At 44.1% G+C, this 19,529-nt stretch overlaps 1 protein-coding gene across 2 annotated transcripts in view; it reads left to right on the forward strand.

Moving 5' to 3' along the window:
- LOC135522559 (progressive ankylosis protein homolog) overlaps positions 1–19,529 on the forward strand; it is a 47,269-nt gene that overhangs the window by 16,959 nt on the left and 10,781 nt on the right. For both annotated transcript variants that reach the window (XM_064948936.1, XM_064948935.1), the window contains exons 2-8: positions 157–373; positions 633–751; positions 1,946–2,029; positions 2,222–2,392; positions 6,424–6,558; positions 13,072–13,164; positions 13,309–13,401. In XM_064948936.1, the coding sequence (XP_064805008.1) occupies positions 202–373; positions 633–751; positions 1,946–2,029; positions 2,222–2,392; positions 6,424–6,558; positions 13,072–13,164; positions 13,309–13,401 (867 nt within the window). In that variant the 5' untranslated portion in view covers positions 157–201. The remainder of the gene's footprint in view (positions 1–156; positions 374–632; positions 752–1,945; positions 2,030–2,221; positions 2,393–6,423; positions 6,559–13,071; positions 13,165–13,308; positions 13,402–19,529) is intronic.

The raw sequence follows: 19,529 nt of genomic DNA on the forward strand, positions 1-19,529 counted from the left end.
CCAAAGTTACCTCGCTAACTCCTCAAACCTGATTTGTAGTATACCCCTCAGGCTAGTGCATACTGGTATGAATGATGGTTGTATGATGCTGAACCTTGGGGCTAATACGTTCTCACTCTTTCCCACCCATTCCCTTGGCCTTTTGGTCCTTGGCAGGCTCTAAACCGGGGTTTAGCAGGCTTTAAAGAGGATGCGGTTGAGATGCTTGCCAGCTATGGGCTGGCCTATTCGCTAATGAAGTTCTTTACTGGGCCCATGAGTGATTTCAAGAACGTGGGCCTGGTGTTTGTCAACAGCAAGAGGGACCGGGGCTGTGCTGTGCTGTGCATGGCGGTAGCAGGCACTATGGCATTCATCATCCATGTTCTCATCGGTGAGGATTAAACATGGTTTTGTCCCAAACCACAACATTTAATAGTAACTAACTACTAGTATTTATTCTTATTCATTCCAAGTGATTTTAAATCCAGTGATATGTCAGTTGTAAACTGCTTTGAAGTTCAGCTTTTCTGTTTTATTTTTTAAATGAAGAGGCCAACCCACTAGTGTTTTATCATCTCAAAAGTTTAAAATCGAGTTAGTGGTGTCATCTCCTCAGTCCTTACAGTATTCTGCTTCTCTCCCCTCTCTAGCCCAAACAGACCTAGGCTACTACATTATCAATAAGCTGCATCATGTGAACGACTCCGTGGGCAACAAGACCAGGAGGGCTTTCCTCTACCTGGCAACTTTCCCACTACTGGACGCCATGGTGAGTACCGAGGAGAGTATACAGCTTGATTTCAGGGTCTGCGTCCCAAATATCACCCTATTCACTATATAAAGTGTATTCAGACCTCTTCCCTTTTTCCACATTTTGTTACGTTACAGCCGTATTGTAATATTGATTAAATAAATCTTTTTCCTCATCAATCTGCACACAATACCGCATAATGACCCCCAAAACACTGTAATACCTTATTTACAGAAGTATTCAGACCCTTTGCTATGAGACTCGAAATTGAGCTCGGGTGCATCCTGTTTCCATTGATCATTGATTGGACATGATTTGGAAAGGCACACACCTGTCTATATAAGGTCGCACAGTTGACAGTGGATGCCAAAGCAAAAACCAAGCCATGAGGTCAAAGGAATTGTCTGTAGAGCTCCGAGACAGAATTGTCGAGCACAGATCTGGAGAAGGGTACCGAAAAATGTCTGCAGCATTGAAGGTCCCCAAGAACAGTGGCCTCATCATTCTTAAATGGAAGAAGTTTGGAATCACCAAGACTCTTCCTAGAGCTGGTCGCCCGGCCAAACTGAGCATTCGGGGAAGAAGGGCCTTGGTCAGGGAGGTGACCCGATGATGGTAACTCTGACAGAGCTCTAGAGTTTCTCTGTTGTGATGGGAGAACCTTCCAGAAGGACAACCATCTCTGCAGCACTCCACCAATCAGGCCTTTATGGTAGTGTGACCAGACGGAAGCCATGCCTCAGTAAAAAGGCACATGACATCCCGCTTGGAGTTTGCCAAAAGTCACCTAAAGGACTCAGACCATGAAAAACAAGATTCTCTGGTCTCATGAAACCAGGAATGAACTCTTTGGCCTGAATGCCAAGTGACATGCCTGGAGGAATCCTGGCATCAAAAGTAGTGCGTTATGTAGTGAATAGGGTGCCATTTAGGATGCAGACCAGCTCTTTCATGAACCAAAGCATGGCTAGCCAGAGAGCCATAATCATGGCAGAAAGAAGCTTAACACCTCAAATGTATGTATAATTGCCTTGACATCATGCTGATATTAAAACATACGCACTCCTGTCCCTGTATTTCAACTACTGCATATTGACACATTTCAATGTGAGCCTTTGGGTTGCTTTTTATTTTTACAGAAAATAACTTGGTATGCTAAAATTATTGGGTGGAGAATCAACAATTGTCTCCTTGTTCATTTTTGTTTTTTAGTCTTGGATACATGCTGGAATCCTCCTCAAGCACAAATACAGTGTCATTGTAGGCTCTGCCTCCATTTCTGATGTCATCACCCAGGTACTCAACAGATTGCTTCCTTGTTGTTCACTAATCCCCATTACAGTGAAGATGGGTTCTTGTAGCCAAAACAAAAATGCAATTCCCCTCAAAAGTGGACTTGGCAGTATGCCCTGCTCTGATAAGTTGTGAATGTGATGTGGTCCTAACGGAGTGTTTCTGACTGTGCCCCCCCCCCCCTTTCTGTGGCAGATTCTGTTTGTGTCCTTCCTGATGCATAGTAACCTGCCGTGTGTGGAGCCCCTTCTCATCCCCATCCTCGCCCTGTACATGGGAGCCCTGGTGCGCTTCGTCATCGTGGGCCTGGGCTACTACTACAACATTCACGACAACATCCCGGACTCCAGTGGCGTTGACGTAGGGGTAGGCTGTTTCCTTCGTCACCCAACTGGGACCTTTTTAAGAGTTCAACGTGTTGTTTATTTAACACTAGAACCGCTGGGCCTTTCAGGCGATAAGTATCCGCTGTAGCAGTGGTTCCCAAACGGGGTCGCAGCCGAGACGTTTGTGGTGCATTGCATGAAAATACATTTGAGGGAATGGGAAAGAAATGCTTTCAGTGTACGCTTAATGACTAAAACCAAATAGAATGTTTGTAGAAAAAATACTGCACCTATATATTTTTTAATAGCCTATAATCTTTTAGAACCTATAGTGAGCAAAATAAAAGCTAGACAATCAGGGGTCCATTTGATTTTGCTATGTTTGAGCATAAGAACACCACTTTTTCCATGTCAAAATGCGTAGAATTGTAGGAAATTAGCTTAAACTGCTAAATTGGTGGCCGTGGCTCAGTCTTTGTCAGAAAATATTAGGGACCCTCTTGGCCGCAGAGACAAAATGTTTTAAAGCTTAATTCCCTGCAATTGTACACATTTTGACATGGGGCGGAGAGACATTTAAAAAAAAAAAAATTAAAGCTAGTTTCCTATAATTCTACACATTGCCATGGGACTGAGAAGAAATAGTGGTTTAAAACCTAATTTCCTGCAATTCTACACATTTTACCATGTGGCTGAGAGAAAATGTGCAATTTTAAAACCTGTTGTGACTAGGGGACAGTATTTTCATTTTTGGGGAAAAAACGTTCCCGTAGTAAACGGGATATTTTGTCAGGAAAAGATGCTAGAATATGCATATAATTGACAGCTTAGGATAGAAAACACTATAAAGTTTCCAAAACTGTAAAAATATTCTCTGAGTATAACAGAACTGATGTTGCAGGCGAAAGCCTGAAAAAAAATCCAATCCGGATGTGCCCCATGTTTTGAAAGCGCTGTGTTCCAATGAGTCCCTATTGAGCAGTGAATGGGCTATCAACCAGATTACTCTTTCTCCGTATTCCCGAAGGTGTCTACAGCTTTGTGACGTAGTTTTACGCATTTATGTTGAAGAATACCCGTAAGCGGCTACATTGCGCAAGTGGTCACCTGATGCTGCCAGAGAGATTCTCATGTAAAATACAGAGGTAGCCATTACTCCAATCGGTCCTACTGAAAAACTAATTGTCCGGATGGATATATAATCAATTAGATATTTGAAAAACACCTTGAGGATTGATTATAAACAACGTTTGCCATGTTTCTGTCAATATTATGGAGCTAATTTGGAATATTTTTCACCGTTTTCGTGACTGCAATTTCCGGGCGATTTCTCAGCCAAACGTGAAGAACAAACGGAGCTACTTCGCCTACAAAAATAATATTTTGGGAAAAAAGGAACATTGGCTATCTAACTGTGGGAGTCTCCTGAGTGAAAACATCCGAAGCTCATCAAAGGTAAACTTATTTTTTATTTGATTTCTTTTCTGATTTCCGTGACCAAGTTACCTGCTGCTAGCTGAAATGTTTTTTTAAATTTCAGATTCTCCCTCGCTGTCTAGTTTTTATTTTATATACATCTCCGTTATCTTTTCTACATAGTTTATATCTGTTTTTTTACTGGAAACTTTTTACCATCACGAAAATGATTTTTTTTAAACTAATTAATATACGTTTTTAAAAAAATTGAGTGGCTGCATTGATTTAGGCCAGGGGTGCCAAACACATTCCATGGAGGACCTAGTGTCAGGTTTGTCCTTTCAATTAAGTCATAAACAATCCAGGTGTGGGTTGCTAACTAGTGACCTTAATTCATCCAAATACAAGGGAGGAGAGAACCTGCATCCTCTCGGCCCTCTGTGGAATGAGTTTGACATCTGTGGTTTAGGGTAAAGACTGCATCAATATTCTAACAGTCAAATAAATAAATTCCATATGCTATCGGAATAATAATAATCTGGGTGTGTCTATGAAGGTCTTAGGTTACATTATTATACAAAAAAATGTATTTCAAATAATATAATAGCATTTCATTAGTTTTTACTGTAGGCTATATATGGAAACCATTAAAACCACCACAGAAATGTAGTTTTGGCAGGTCTTAAACATTATGGAAATAAGAAAATGTATTTCAAAAGAACAGAATGGAATATTTTAAGTTGCATTACGTTAGTACTTTACTTAGTAGCCTGAGCAATGATCCCTTGAGTGCTCATGTGCTGAACGCATGGACAGCGTGGTTATCCTTGGAAAAAGTTATATTTTGAAATAGAGCTCACCTCTTGAATTTTTTTGTTATTTGAGAAAGGTCAGTGTCTTAGAAACAGCAGAATCTGCTGTTTTCTGATACTATATATCAAAATGTCGTACCTACATGTGACTCTGGAGGAGGATTTGAAAAAGTGGTGCCCCTTTCCCTGCTTCTGTCAATGACAAGCTGCACCCATCTCTTCATGTACAATTGGACAATTAAGTGATAATACCCGAGAAGCCAGTGTTGGAGAATGTATTGGCACGGGTGTTTTTATATCCTCTAACACCTGTGCCAATATCCTCTAAACACCTGATTCGAGGGCATTATTACTTTTAATAATATGGATGGGAGTCATTCATTTGTTCTAAATGTTCCGTTGCCATGATGGCTGGCAACATTTTTATCCCTTGCTTGCTAAGCTAGCCAATTTTGGCTAACACAATCATATCAAATAGTGCCACAAGAATAACAGCCAAGTAGCTGCATTTACTTTTTTTAGCTGTTTTTTGGGGGGGGATACATCCATAACAATGAGTTAATGATGTGATTTTTTTTTTTTTGCCTGGCGTAGAACATTTTGTTCTCGCGCCAGGCCACTGTTCAGAAGAGCTAGCCATCTACACTGCTAACTCAATCACTTCAAACTGAAGCTGAAAACATTTAGTGTTTTTCTATTGACATTTATTTGTATATATCCATACAAATGATGCTGATTCATGATTTTGACTAGCTGAGAAAAGCTGCCAGCCTGTCTGTCTCGTCCCGACACGTTCATTAGCATAGGTTAGCTGGAGATCAAATTTCAATATTGAAACAATGTTGCAAATGTAGGAGAGACGGACAGTAAAGTTATTACAAATCTCTGCTGTTGAAAACCAAAATGCTAGTCTTAAAGAAATGGGACATAATGTCTAGTTGCTTTTTAAAGTGTATATCTAGAATATAAATTGCCTGGCTGAGCTGAGACTAGATTGCGCAGTCAGGTGAAACAGTAAATAAGCATTTCAACGTCATAGATTTAGCCGGTGGTAACTTGTGGAATAGACACCGTCTGAATGCGGTTTTAACCAATCAGTATCCAGGATTAAACCCACCTGTTGTATAATTAAGCAATAAGGCACGAGGGGGTGTGGTTTAAGGGCTCTTCTTAGGCATCGCGGTGTACCTGGACATAGCCCTATACCGAAAACCCCCAAGGTGCCTTATTGCTATTATAAACTGGTCAACGTAATTAGAGCAATAAAAATAAATGTTTTGTCATATCCTTGGTATGCGGTTTGGAGTATCACAGCTGTCTGCCAATCAGCATTCAGGGCTCTAACCACGCAGTTTATAATTGATAATATTGTCACCCATCAGACTTTTTTGGTTACATGATTCCATGTGATATTTCATAGTTTTGATATATTCACTATTATCCTATATTGTAGAAAATAAACACTTGAATGAGTAGGTGTGTCCAAACTTTTGACTGGTACTATATATGTAGGAAAAGTCAGGTAAGGAGCAGAATGTTGCTTTTTTTGGGTGGCTTATTTGTTTATTTCTTTACATTTACAAAATCAAACATCGGTTGCCGTTGTCCTATGGCGGTTCTATTGTTAATCTTGGTCTTCTAAAACTGGCTTTGATGTACTTGCAGACTACCTAGATAGTAGCCCATGTCCCAAAATTAACCAGGACAATTAGGTCAATGGCCCCTATTTTATCTCGTAATCAATACTACTGCTCTCACGTATGGCAAGGAGCTACAGCTACAACTCCAAGGCACCCAGATTGAACTTATCCTTGTTGTCCCCTCTCATTTTGCTTCTTTGCAGGGAGATGTCACCATCGGGAAGATGTTGAGTTTCTGGTGGCCTCTGGCCCTCATCCTGGCTACCCAGCGGATCAGCAGGCCCATCGTCAACCTGTTCGTGTCCCGGGACCTCCATGGCAGCAGCATAGCTACTGAGGTGAGTTTGAAGCCGACTCAGTCCACTCCCCAATAATATCCCATTTAGTTCAGTCCCACTCACTGTAATTGGGAAGCTGCCAACCGCAATGGCCTTTACTTGAGGGGTATACTACAAATCAAGCTAGATCTTCTCTGGGTTTTCTAAAGCTAACCAGCTTCTGTTAGCTTTGCATTCCAGCTCAGGCTTGATCTGTACTACGACAGTGGATATTGCTTGTCTGCCTGATGCTAACTCTAGCAGGCCTGTGTACATGTCGCACATGGCTAGTCGAACACTGAACTCTTCATTGAGACAATGCATGAAAAATGGGCAAGTCAATGCCACTTTCATTTGTACCAAAATCAAAATGAAGGAAAAGTTAGCCTGAGGCACTTGTCCAGGACCTCCATATCAGGTGGTGTCAGAGGAAGGCCCCAACAATTGTCAGACTCCAGCTACCCGAGCCATAGACTGTTCAAATCAAATTGGATTTTTCACTTGATTTGTAAACAACAGGTGTAGACTAACTGTGAAATGCTTACTTATGGGTCCTTCCCAACAATAGAGAGACAATTTTGAAATAATAGAAAAAGTTAGCGATAACGTGGCTATACAAAAGGGCTACCAGTACCGACTCGATGTGCAGGGGTACGAGGTAATTAAGGTAGTTATTTTTGTATATATAGTGTGTGGACACCCCTTCAAATTAGTGGATTTGGCTATTTCAGTCACACCCGTTACTGACAGGTGTATAACATTTAGCACATGCCCATGCAATATCCATACTGTTTTGTTACTGACAAATATAGGCAGTAGAGAAGAGCTCAGTGACGTTCAATGTGGCACTGTCATAGGATGCCACCTTTCCAACAATTCAGTTCATCAAATGTCTGCCCCGTTAGAGCTGCCCCGGTCAACTGTAAGTGCTGTTATTGTGACGTGGAATCGTCTAGGAGAAACAACGGCTCAGCTGCGAAATGGTAAGCCAAACAAGCTCACAGAACGGGACCACCGATTGATGTAATGCGTAAAAATAAACGTTTGGTGGAGGGATAATGGTCTGGGGCTGTTATTCATGGTTCGGGCTAGGCCCCTTCGTTCCAGTGAAGTGAAGTCTAAATGCCCAGCATACAATGACATTCTAGATGATTCTGTGCTTCCAACGCTGTGGCAACAGTTTGGGGAAAGCCCTTTCCTATTTATGCAGGACAATGCCCCGTACACAAAGTGAGGTCCATGCAGAAATGGTTTGTAAAGATCGGTGTGGAAGAACTTGACTGGCCTGCACAGAGCCCTGACCTCAACCCCATTTGAACACCTTTGGGATGAATTGGAACGCAGACTGCGAGCCAGGCCTAATTGCCCAACATCAGTGCCCGACCTCACTAATGCTCTTGTGGCTGAATGAAAGCAGGTCCTTGCAGCAATGTTTCAACATCTAGTGGAAAGCCTTCCCTGAAGAGTGGAGCTGTTATAGCAGCAAAGGGGGGCCCAACGGCATATTAATGCTCATGATTTTGGAATGAGATGTTAGACAAGCAGGCGTCCACATGCTTTTGGTCATGTAGTGTATGTACATATAACTAGGAATAAAGTGATTGATTAATAAACAATAGCAGCAGCATATGTGATGAGTCAAAAGGGTGAATGCAGATAGTCTGGGTAGCTATTTGGTTAACTATTTAGCAGTCTTATGGCTTGGGGTTAGATGCTGTTCAGGTTCCGGACTTGGTACATTAGTACTGCTTGCCGTGTGGTAGCAGAGAGTACAGTGTATGTCTTGGGCCTTCCTCTGACACTGCCTGGTATAGAGGTCCTGGAAGGCAAGGAGCTCGGCCCCAGTGATATACTGGGCCGTACGCATTACCCTCTGTAGAGCCTTGCGGTCGGATGACAAGTAAGTTGCTATACCAAGCGGTGATGCAGCCAGTCATGATTCTATCAACGGTAGAGCTATAGAACTTATTGGGGTCAAAGGGCCCATGCCAAATCTTGCCCTCTTCATGATCGTTTTGGTGTGTGTGGACCATGGTAGATCCTTAGTGATATGGACACCGAGGAACTTGAAACTCTCCACCCGCTCCACTACAGCCTGTTGATGTGAATGGGGGCATGATCAGCCCTTTGTTTCCTGTAGTCCACGATCAGCTCATTTTGTCTTGCTGATGTTGAAGTAGAGGCTGTTCTCTCTGCTACCGCATATGGCAATTGGTACCAGTGCACCAAATCTGGAACTAATAGGACCCTGAACAGCTTCTACCCCGAAGCAATAAGACTTCTAAACAAAACAGCCAAGTAGTAATGAATGGCTAGCTGGGCTACATGCATTGACCCTTTAATTTATTTGTATTAACTCTCTTGCTTTGACTCTACTCACACATACTTACACCCCAACACACACATACAGTACACTAGCACACATGCATACTGATGCCACACACTTTCACACTGACGACATACTCTGCTCTACTGCTCACATAAGCTGCTGCTACAGCGGTCTATTATATCCTGTTGCCTAGTTACTTTACCCCTACCCTTGACTTATTCCACAATTTGTTGGTAAAACCTGAATTGTTTTATTTTTATTAAATATATTTATATTTTCTCACCCATCTACACACAATACCCCATAATGACAGTGAAAACATGTTTTTAGACATTTTTGCAAGTTTAGTGTTCACACCCCTGAGTCAATGCATGTTAGAATCACCTTTGGCAGCAATTACAGCTGTGAGTGTTTCTGGGTATGTCTTTAAGAGCTTTGCACATTATTATTTTAAAAAGTTGGTGGTTTATCAAATCCAGTGTATATTTGGCCTTCTGTTTTAGACTGTCCTGCTGAAAGGAACAGTTGTCTCCCAATGTCCGTTTGAAAGCAGACACAACCAGGTTTTCCTTTAGGATATGGGCACAGACAACAGCACAAAGGGCAAGAAGATAGAGACAACAATGCATCACACAAAGCAGCCACAACTGTCAGTAAGAGTGTCCATGATTGAGTCTTTGAATGAAGATTGAGAACTGTCCAGTTTGAGTGTTTGTTGCAGCTCGTTCCAGTCGTTAGCTGCAGTGAACTGAAAAGAGGAGCGACCCAGGGATGTGTGTGCTTTATGGATCCTTTAACAGAATGTGACTGGCAGAATGGGTGCTGTATGGGGAGAATGAAAGCTGCAGTAGGTATCTCAGATAGGGGGGCGTGAGGCCTAAGAGGGTTTTAAAAATAAGCATCAAACAGTGGGTCTTGCAACGGGTTTACATAGATGACCAGTTTACAGAGAAGTATAAATTGCAATGATGTGTCCTATAGGGAGAATCGTGGAACCACCAAGACTTCCTAGAGCTGGCCGCCCGGCCAAACTGAGCAATCGGGGGAGAAAGGCCTTGGTCAGGGAGGTGACAAAGAACCTAATGGTCACTCTGACAGAGCTCTAGAGTTCCTCTGAAGATGGGAGAACCTTCCTAAAGGAAAACCATCTCTGCAGAACTCCACCAATCGGGCCTTTATGGTAGAGTGGCCAGACTGAAGGCACTTCTCAGTAAAAAGGCACATGACAGCCGGCTTGGAGTTTGCCAAAAGGCACCTAAAGACTCTGATTATCTGGTCTGATCAAAGCCAAGATGGAAATCTTTGGCCTGAATGCCAAACATGACGTCAGGAGGAAACATGTCACCAAAATAGCTGTGCAGCAACACTCCCCATTCAACCTGACAGAGCTTGAGAGGATCCGCAAAGAAGAATGGGAGAAACTCCCCAAATACAGGTGTACCAAGCTTGTAGCGTCATACCCAAGAAGACTCAAGGCTGTAATTGCTACAAAAGGTACTTAAACAAAGTACTGAGTAAAGTGTCTGAATACTTATTTAAATGTTTTATTATCGGGTAGTCAGTTAGGAAAGCTAAGGCTAGCTTTTTCAAACAGAAATTTGCATCCTGAGGCACTAATTCCAAAAAGTTTTGGGACACTGCAGTCCATGGAGAACAAGAGCACTACCCCCTAGCTGCCCACTACACTGAGGCTAGGAAACACTGTCACCACTGATAAATCTGCGATAAGCAATGATTTCAATAAGCTTTTTTCTACGGCTGGCCATTCTTTCCACCTGGCTACCCCTACCCTGTCCAACAGATCTGCACCCCCTGCAGAAACTTGCCCAAGCCTCCCACACACACACACACAGACACACACACTTCTCCTTCACCCAAATCCAGACAGCTGTTCTGAAAGAGCTGCAAAATCTGGATCCCTACAAATCACCTAGGCTAGACAATCTGGACCCTCTAAAATGATCTGCCAAAAATTGTTGCAACTCCTATTACCATCTTGTTCAACCTCTTTCGTATTGTCGGAGTTCCCCAAAGTTTGGAAAGCTGCCGCGGTCATCCCCCGCTTCAAAGGGGGAGAAACTCAAGACTCAAACTGTTATAGACCTATATCCATCCTGCCCTGCCTTTCTAAAATCTTCAAAAGCCAAGTTAACAAACATATCCCCGACTATTTCGATTCCAACTATGCAATCTGGTGTCCCAGCTGGTCATGGGTGCACGCACCTCCTAAACGATATCATAACCGCCATTGATAAAATACAGTACTGTGCAGCCGTATTCATCAACCTGGCCAAGGGCTTTCGACTCTGTCAATCACCGCATTCTTATCGGCAGACTCAATAACCTTGGTTTCTCAAATGACTGCCTCACCTGGTTCACCAACTACTTCTCAGATAGAGTTCAGTGTGTCAAATCAGAGGGCCTGTTGTCTGGACCTCTTGCAGTGTCTATGGGGGTGCCACAGGGTTCAATTCTCAGGCCGACTCTTTTCTCTGTATATATCAATGATGTCGGTCTTGCTGCTGGTGATTCTCTGATCCACATCTACGTAGACAACACCATTCTGTATACATCTGGCCCTTCTTTGGACACTGTGTTAACAAACTTCCAAATGAGCTTCAATGCCATACAACACTCTTTCCGTGGCCTCCAACTGCTTTTAAATTCTATTAAAACTAAATGCATGCTCTTCAACCGATTGCTACCTGCTCGCCCGACTAACATCACTACTCTGGATGTTTCTGATTTAGAATATGTTAACTACAAAGATCTAGGTGTCTGGTTAGACTGTAAACTCTCCTTCCAGACTCACATTAAGCATCTCCAATCCAAAATTAAATCTAAAATCGGCTTCCTATTTCGCAACAAAGCATCCTTCACTCATACCCTCGTAAAACTGACTATCCTACCGATCCTTGACTTCGACAATGTCATTGACAAAATAGCCTCCAACGCTCTACTCAGCAAATTGGATATAATCTATCACAGTGCCATCCGTTTTGTCACCAAAGCCCAAAATTATTACCCACCACTGCGACCTGTATGCTCTTTGGCTGGCCCTCACTACATATTTGTTGCCAAACCCACTGGCTCCAGGTCATCTATAAGTCTCTGCTAGGTAAAGCCCCATCTTATCTCAGCTCACTGGTCACCATAGCAACACCAACCATAGCACATGCTCCAGCAGGTACATTTCACTGGTGTTCCCCAAAGCCAACACCTTTGGCCACCTTTTCCTTCCAGTTCTCTGCTGCCAATGACTGGAACGAATTGCAAAAATCACTGAAGCTGGAAACTTATCTCCCTCTAACTTTAAGCATCAGCTGCCAGAGCAGCTTACCGATCACTGTACCTGTACACAGCCCATCTGTAAATAGCACACCCAACTACCTCATCCCCATATTATTATTTTTTTGCTATTTTGCACCCCAGTATCTCTACTTGCACATCTATCACTCCAGTGTTAATGCTAAATTGTAATTATTTTGACTCTATGGTCTATTTATTGCCTTTACCTCACTAATCTTACTTAATTTGCACACACTGTACATAGACTTTTTCTATTGCGTTATTGACTGTACGTTTGTTTATCCCATGTGTAACTGTTGTTTTTGTCGCACTGCTTTGCTTTATCTTGGCCAGGTCGCAGTTGTAAATGAGAACTACATTGTTCTCAACTGGCCTACCTGGTTAAATAAAGGTGAAATATATATTTTTTAAGTATTGTGTGTAGAATGAGGGAGGGGGAAGAAGCAATTTTAGAATGACTAACCTAACAACATTTGGACAAAGTCAAGGAGTCTGAAAGCTACCTCAAGTATCTCATACCTTTGCCCATTGACTCAGTACTGGTACTTCCTGTATATAGCCATGTTATTGTTATTCTATGTGTATTTATTCCTTGTGTCACTTGCTATTTATTTTATCTTTAACTCTGCATATTTGGAAAAGGACCGTAAGTAAGCATTTCACTGTTTATCTTCACCTGTTGTTGACCAAGAATGTGACACAAAACATTTGATTTGATAGTTATGGGAAATCCACATGTGATTACCAACTTGGCACATATTCATAATTGTCTTTGCTGACAGGCTTTGGCTCAGCAGTCGTGTTTTAACAACTTTTCTACATTACTGTAAGCTGTTCAAAAAGGAAATGAAATATGAGTCCGAATGACTTCTTTGTCTCTCTCTTTGCTTGGCCAGGCTGTGGCTGTCCTCACTGCCACCTACCCTGTGGGTCACTTGCCGTACGGCTGGCTGACCGAACTGAGGGCCGTCTATCCTGCTTTCGACCAGGTAAACCAAGACCTCATCCACAGTCTAAGAATAGCCTCTTGTCGCAGATCACAACATAGTAAATATAATCAGATTTCAATGAATACAGGTGACTTGTATTGGCGTCCTTTATTCCCCAATAATGAGACTGTTCTTTTCCAACAGACCAATCCCAGCAATAAGCTTACTTCTGACACACCGGTTACAAAGACGCATATCAAAAAGTTTACAGCCTGTTGTTTGGCAATATCACTTACGGTAAGAAGGATCTATAGATGGAAGGATGTATGGATCTGTTTTTATTCCAATACTGTATTTTGATAAGTCACAGGATCAAATTATATTGGGAAGTATACCAACTCTACAGAAAAAAGAAGTATGAGTATAGAATTCAGAGCCAAAACAGGTTGAGACTCATGCAAGCAGAGGAAGTTGTCCCTTTAAGATTCCTGCACTGACAAATGCTTGGCATTTCTACCTCTGTCAATGCTTCTTACATAACATCTGGTGTCGTACTTATTAATTTCCTGAACTATAGCCTACTTTTTTGGTCCTAGCTGAAAATGATTGTGAGAAAAGGAGGAAGACGAAGCTGGCGCATCTGATAGATTAGCACAGTGCCATGGATGGATGGATATACAGTACCAGGCAAAAGTTTGGACACCTACTCATTCCAGTTTTCTTTATTTTTTACTATTTTCGACATTGTAGAATAATAGTGAAGACATCAAAACGATGAAATAACACATATTGAATCCTGTAGTACCCCCAAAAATGTGAAACAAATATTACATTTACATTACATTTAAGTCATTTAGCAGACGCTCTTATCCAGAGCGACTTACAAATTGGTGAATTCACCTTCTGACATCCAGTGGAACAGCCACTTTACAATAGTGCATCTAAATCATTAAGGGGGGGTGGTGAGAAGGATTACTTATCTTATCCTAGGTATTCCTTGAAGAGGTGGGGTTTCAGGTGTCTCCGGAAGGTGGTGATTGACTCCGCTGTCCTGGCGTCGTGAGGGAGTTTGTTCCACCATTGGGGGGCCAGAGCAGCGAACAGTTTTGACTGGGCTGAGCGGGAACTGTACTTCCTCAATGGTAGGGAGGCGAGCAGGCCAGAGGTGGATGAACGCAGTGCCCTTGCTTGGGTGTAGGGCCTGATCAGAGCCTGGAGGTACTGCGGTGCCGTTCCCCTCACAGCTCCGTAGGCAAGCACCATGGTCTTGTAGCGGATGCGAGCTTCAACTGGAAGCCAGTGGAGAGAGCGGAGGAGCGGGGTGACGTGAGAGAACTTGGGAAGGTTGAACACCAGACGGGCTGCGGCGTTCTGGATGAGTTGTAGGGGTTTAATGGCACAGGCAGGGAGCCCAGCCAACAGCGAGTTGCAGTAATCCAGACGGGAGATGACAAGTGCCTGGATTAGGACCTGCGCCGCTTCCTGTGTGAGGCAGGGTCGTACTCTGCGGATGTTGTAGAGCATGAACCTACAGGAACGGGCCACCGCCATGATGTTGGTTGAGAACGACAGGGTATTGTCCAGGATCACGCCAAGGTTCTTAGCGCTCTGGGAGGAGGACACAATGGAGTTGTCAACCGTGATGGCGAGATCATGGAACGGGCAGTCCTTCCCCGGGAGGAAGAGCAGCTCCGTCTTGCCGAGGTTCAGCTTGAGGTGGTGATCCGTCATCCACACTGATATGTCTGCCAGACATGCAGAGATGCGATTCGCCACCTGGTCATCAGAAGGGGGAAAGGAGAAGATTAATTGTGTGTCGTCTGCATAGCAATGATAGGAGAGACCATGTGAGGTTATGACAGAGCCAAGTGACTTGGTGTATAGCGAGAATAGGAGAGGGCCTAGAACAGAGCCCTGGGGGACACCAGTGGTGAGAGCGCGTGGCGAGGAGACAGATTCTCGCCACGCCACCTGGTAGGAGCGACCTGTCAGGTAGGACGCAATCCAAGCGTGGGCCGCGCCGGAGATGCCCAACTCGGAGAGGGTGGAGAGGAGGATCTGATGGTTCACAGTATCGAAGGCAGCCGATAGGTCTAGAAGGATGAGAGCAGAGGAGAGAGAGTTAGCTTTAGCAGTGCGGAGCGCCTCCGTGATACAGAGAAGAGCAGTCTCAGTTGAATGACTAGTCTTGAAACCTGACTGATTTGGATCAAGAAGGTCATTCTGAGAGAGATAGTGGGAGAGCTGGCCAAGGACGGCACGTTCAAGAGTTTTGGAGAGAAAAGAAAGAAGGGATACTGGTCTGTAGTTGTTGACATCGGAGGGATCGAGTGTAGGTTTTTTCAGAAGGGGTGCAACTCTCGCTCTCTTGAAGACGGAAGGGACGTAGCCAGCGGTCAGGGATGAGTTGATGAGCGAGGTGAGGTAAGGGAGAAGGTCCCCGGAAATGGTCTGGAGAAGAGAGGAGGGGATAGGGTCAAGCGGGCAGGTTGTTGGGCGGCCGGCCGTCACAAGAAGCGAGATTTCATCTGGAGAGAGAGGGAGAAAGAGGTCAGAGCACAGGGTAGGGCAGTGTGAGCAGAACCAGCGGTGTCGTTTGACTTAGCAAACGAGGATCGGATGTCGTCGACCTTCTTTTCAAAATGGTTGACGAAGTCATCTGCAGAGAGGGAGGAGGGGGGAGGATTCAGGACGGAGGAGAAGGTGGCAAAGAGCTTCCTAGGGTTAGAGGCAGATGCTTGGAATTTAGAGTGGTAGAAAGTGGCTTTAGCAGCAGAGACAGAGGAGGAAAATGTAGAGAGGAGGGAGTGAAAGGATGCCAGGTCCGCAGGGAGGCGAGTTTTCCTCCATTTCCGCTCGGCTGCCCGGAGCTCTGTTCTGTGAGCTCGCAATGAGTCATCGAGCCACGGAGCGGGAGGGAGGACCGAGCCGGCCTGGAGGATAGGGGACATAGAGAGTCAAAGGATGCAGAAAGGGAAGAGAGGAGGGTTGAGGAGGCAGACTCAGGAGAAAGGTTGGAGAAGGTATGAGCAGAGGGAAGAGATGATAGGATGGAAGAGGAGAGAGTAGCGGGGGAGAGAGAGCGAAGGTTGGGACGGCGCGATACCATCCGAGTAGGGGCAGTGTGGGAAGTGTTGGATGAGAGCGAGAGGGAAAAGGATACAAGGTAGTGGTCGGAGACTTGGAGGGGAGTTGCAATGAGGTTAGTGGAAGAACAGCATCTAGTAAAGATGAGGTCGAGCGTATTGCCTGCCTTGTGAGTAGGGGGGAAGGTGAGAGGGTGAGGTCAAAAGAGGAGAGGAGTGGAAAGAAGGAGGCAGAGAGGAATGAGTCAAAGGTAGACGTGGGGAGGTTAAAGTCGCCCAGGACTGTGAGAGGTGAGCCGTCCTCAGGAAAGGAGCTTATCAAGGCATCAAGCTCATTGATGAACTCTCCGAGGGAACCTGGAGGGCGATAAATGATAAGGATGTTAAGCTTGAAAGGGCTGGTAACTGTGACAGCATGGAATTCAAAGGAGGCGATAGATAGATGGGTAAGGGGAGAGAGAGAATGACCACTTGGGAGAGATGAGGATCCCGGTGCCACCACCCCGCTGACCAGAAGCTCTCGGGGTGTGCGAGAACACGTGGGCGGACGAAGAGAGAGCAGTAGGAGTAGCAGTGTTCTCTGTGGTGATCCATGTTTCCGTCAGTGCCAGGAAGTCGAGGGACTGGAGGGAGGCATAGGCTGAGATGAACTCTGCCTTGTTGGCCGCAGATCGGCAGTTCCAGAGGCTACCGGAGACCAGGAACTCCACGTGGGTCGTGCGCGCTGGGACCACCAGATTAGGGTGGCCGCGGACACGCGGTGTGGAGCGTTTGTATGGTCTGTGCAGAGAGGAGAGAACAGGGATAGATAGACACATAGTTGACAGGGTACAGAAGAGGCTACGCTAATGCAAAGGAGATTGGAATGACAAGTGGACTACACGTCTCGAATGTTCAGAAAGTTAAGCTTACGTAGCAAGAATCTTATAGACTAAAATGATTGAAATGATACAGTACTGCTGGAGTAGGCTAGCTGGTAGTGGCTGCGATGTAGCTAACCTAGAAAATCGCTCTAGGCTAAACAATTGACTTAGATACAAAGACGGCTATGTAGCTAGCTAGCTACGATCAAACAAAACAAACCGTTGTACTGTAATAGTTACTACAGTGCTGCTATTCGGGGCTAGCTGGCTAGCTACGTTAAGAGAACGACAATAGCTGGCCAGCTAACCTAGAAAATCGCTCTAGGCTACACAATTGTCTTAGATACAAAGACGGCTATGTAGCTAGCTAGCTACGATCAAACAAAACAAACCGTTGTACTGTAATAGTTACTACAGTGCTGCTATTCGGGGCTAGCTGGCTAGCTACGTTGAAAGACCGACAATAGCTGGCCAGCTAACCTAGAAAATCGCTCTAGACTACACAATTGTCTTAGATACAAAGACGGCTATGTAGCTGGCTAGCTACGATCAAACAAATCAAACCGTTGTACTGTAATGAAGTGAAATGAAAAATGTGATACTACCTGTGGAGCGACGCGGAATGTTGACCGGGTAGTTGGAGTTCAATTCGGTAGAGGTTGGCTAGCTGTTGGCTAGCTAGCTAGCAGCATTTCCTACGTTAAGGACGACAAATAGCTGGCTAGCTAACCTCGATAAATTAAGATAATCACTCTAAGTCTACACACTCTAAACTGCACAATTATCTTGGATACGAAGACAGCGAAGACAACTATGTAGCTAGCTGACACTACGCTAATCGAGTCGTTCAGTTGAGTGTAATAGTTTCTACAGTGCTAGTGGACAGTGGATGTTAGCTAGCTGCTTAGCTAGCTGCTGGGCAGATACGTTAGGACGACGAAATACGATAATATGCAATTGTCGTTGATACAAAGACGGCTATGTAGCTAGCTAAGAAGAAATTGCTAAGATAAATATATATTTTATGTTCTTCAAAGTAGCTATCCTTTGCCGTGATGACAGCTTTGCACGCTCTTGGCATTCTCTCAATCAGAGGAATGCTTTTCCTACAGTCTTGACGGAGTTCCCACATATGCTGAGCACTTGTTGGCTGCTTTTCCTTCACTCTGCGGTCCAAACTCATCCCAAACCATCACAGTTGGGTTGAGGTTGGGTGACTGAGGAGGCCAGGTCATCTGATGCAGCACTCCTTGGTCAAATAGCCCTTACATGATGAAATGACAATTATGGAATCCTTTGAGATTCTTCAAAGTAGCCATCCTTTGCCTCTGACAGCTTTGTGAACTCTTGCCATTCTCTCAACCAGCTTAATGAGGTTGTCACCTGGAATGCATTTCAATTAACAGGTGTGCATTAAGTTATTTTGTGTAATTTCTTTCCTGAATACATTTCAGCCAATCAGTTGTGACAAGGTAGGGGTGGTATACAGGAGATGGCTCTATTTGGTAAAAGACCACGTCCATATTATGGCAAGAACAACTTGAATAAGCAAAGAGAAATGATAGTCCATTACTTTAAGACATGAAGGTCAGTCAATCCGGCAAATGTCAAGATCTTTGAAAGTTTCTTCAAGTGCACTCACATAAACCATCAAGCGCTATGATGAAACTGGCTCTCATGAGGACCGTCACAGGAAAGGAAGACCGAGTCACCTCTGCTGCAGTGGATAAGTTAGAGTTACCCGCCTCAGAAATTGCAGCCCAAATAAACACTTCAGAGTTCAAGTAACAGACACATCTCAACATCAACTGTTCAGAGGAGACTGCATGAATCAGGCCTTCATGGTGGAATTGCTGAAAAGAAACCACTACTAAAGGACAGTGGAGGAGGTTTCAAAATAATAAAAGCTGACTTCTATTTTACATTCAGCTCTAGATGTACGAATAATAGACATTAACAGAGCACAGGTTGTTTTTGTAAAAGCGCTGTTGAGAGAGCATATATCCCAACGAATATAAACTCCGCAAAAAAAGAATGGACCCCCATCTTTAAAAGATAATTCGTAAAAATCCAACTTCACAGATCTTCATTGTAAAGGGTTTAAACACTGTTTCCCATGCTTGTTCAATGAACCATAAACAATTAATGAACATGCGGAACGGTTGTTAAGGCACTTAACAGCTTAGACGGTAGGCAATTAAGGTCACAATTATGAAAACTAGTGTCCTAAAAGAGGCCTTTCTACTGACTCTGGAAAAACACCAAAAGAAAGATGCCCAGTGTCCCTGCTCATCTGCGTGAACGTGCCTTTGGCATGCTGCAAGGAGGCATGAGGACTGCAGATGTGGCCAGGGCAATAAATTGTAATGTCTGTACTGTGAGATGCCTAAGACAGCGCTACAGGATGGACAGCTGATCGCCCTCACAGTGGCAGACCACGTGTAACAACACCTGCACAGGATCGGTACATCCGAAC

Source organism: Oncorhynchus masou, chromosome 30 (genome assembly GCF_036934945.1).
Source record: "Oncorhynchus masou masou isolate Uvic2021 chromosome 30, UVic_Omas_1.1, whole genome shotgun sequence".
Classification (NCBI taxonomy): Eukaryota; Metazoa; Chordata; class Actinopteri; order Salmoniformes; family Salmonidae; genus Oncorhynchus; species Oncorhynchus masou.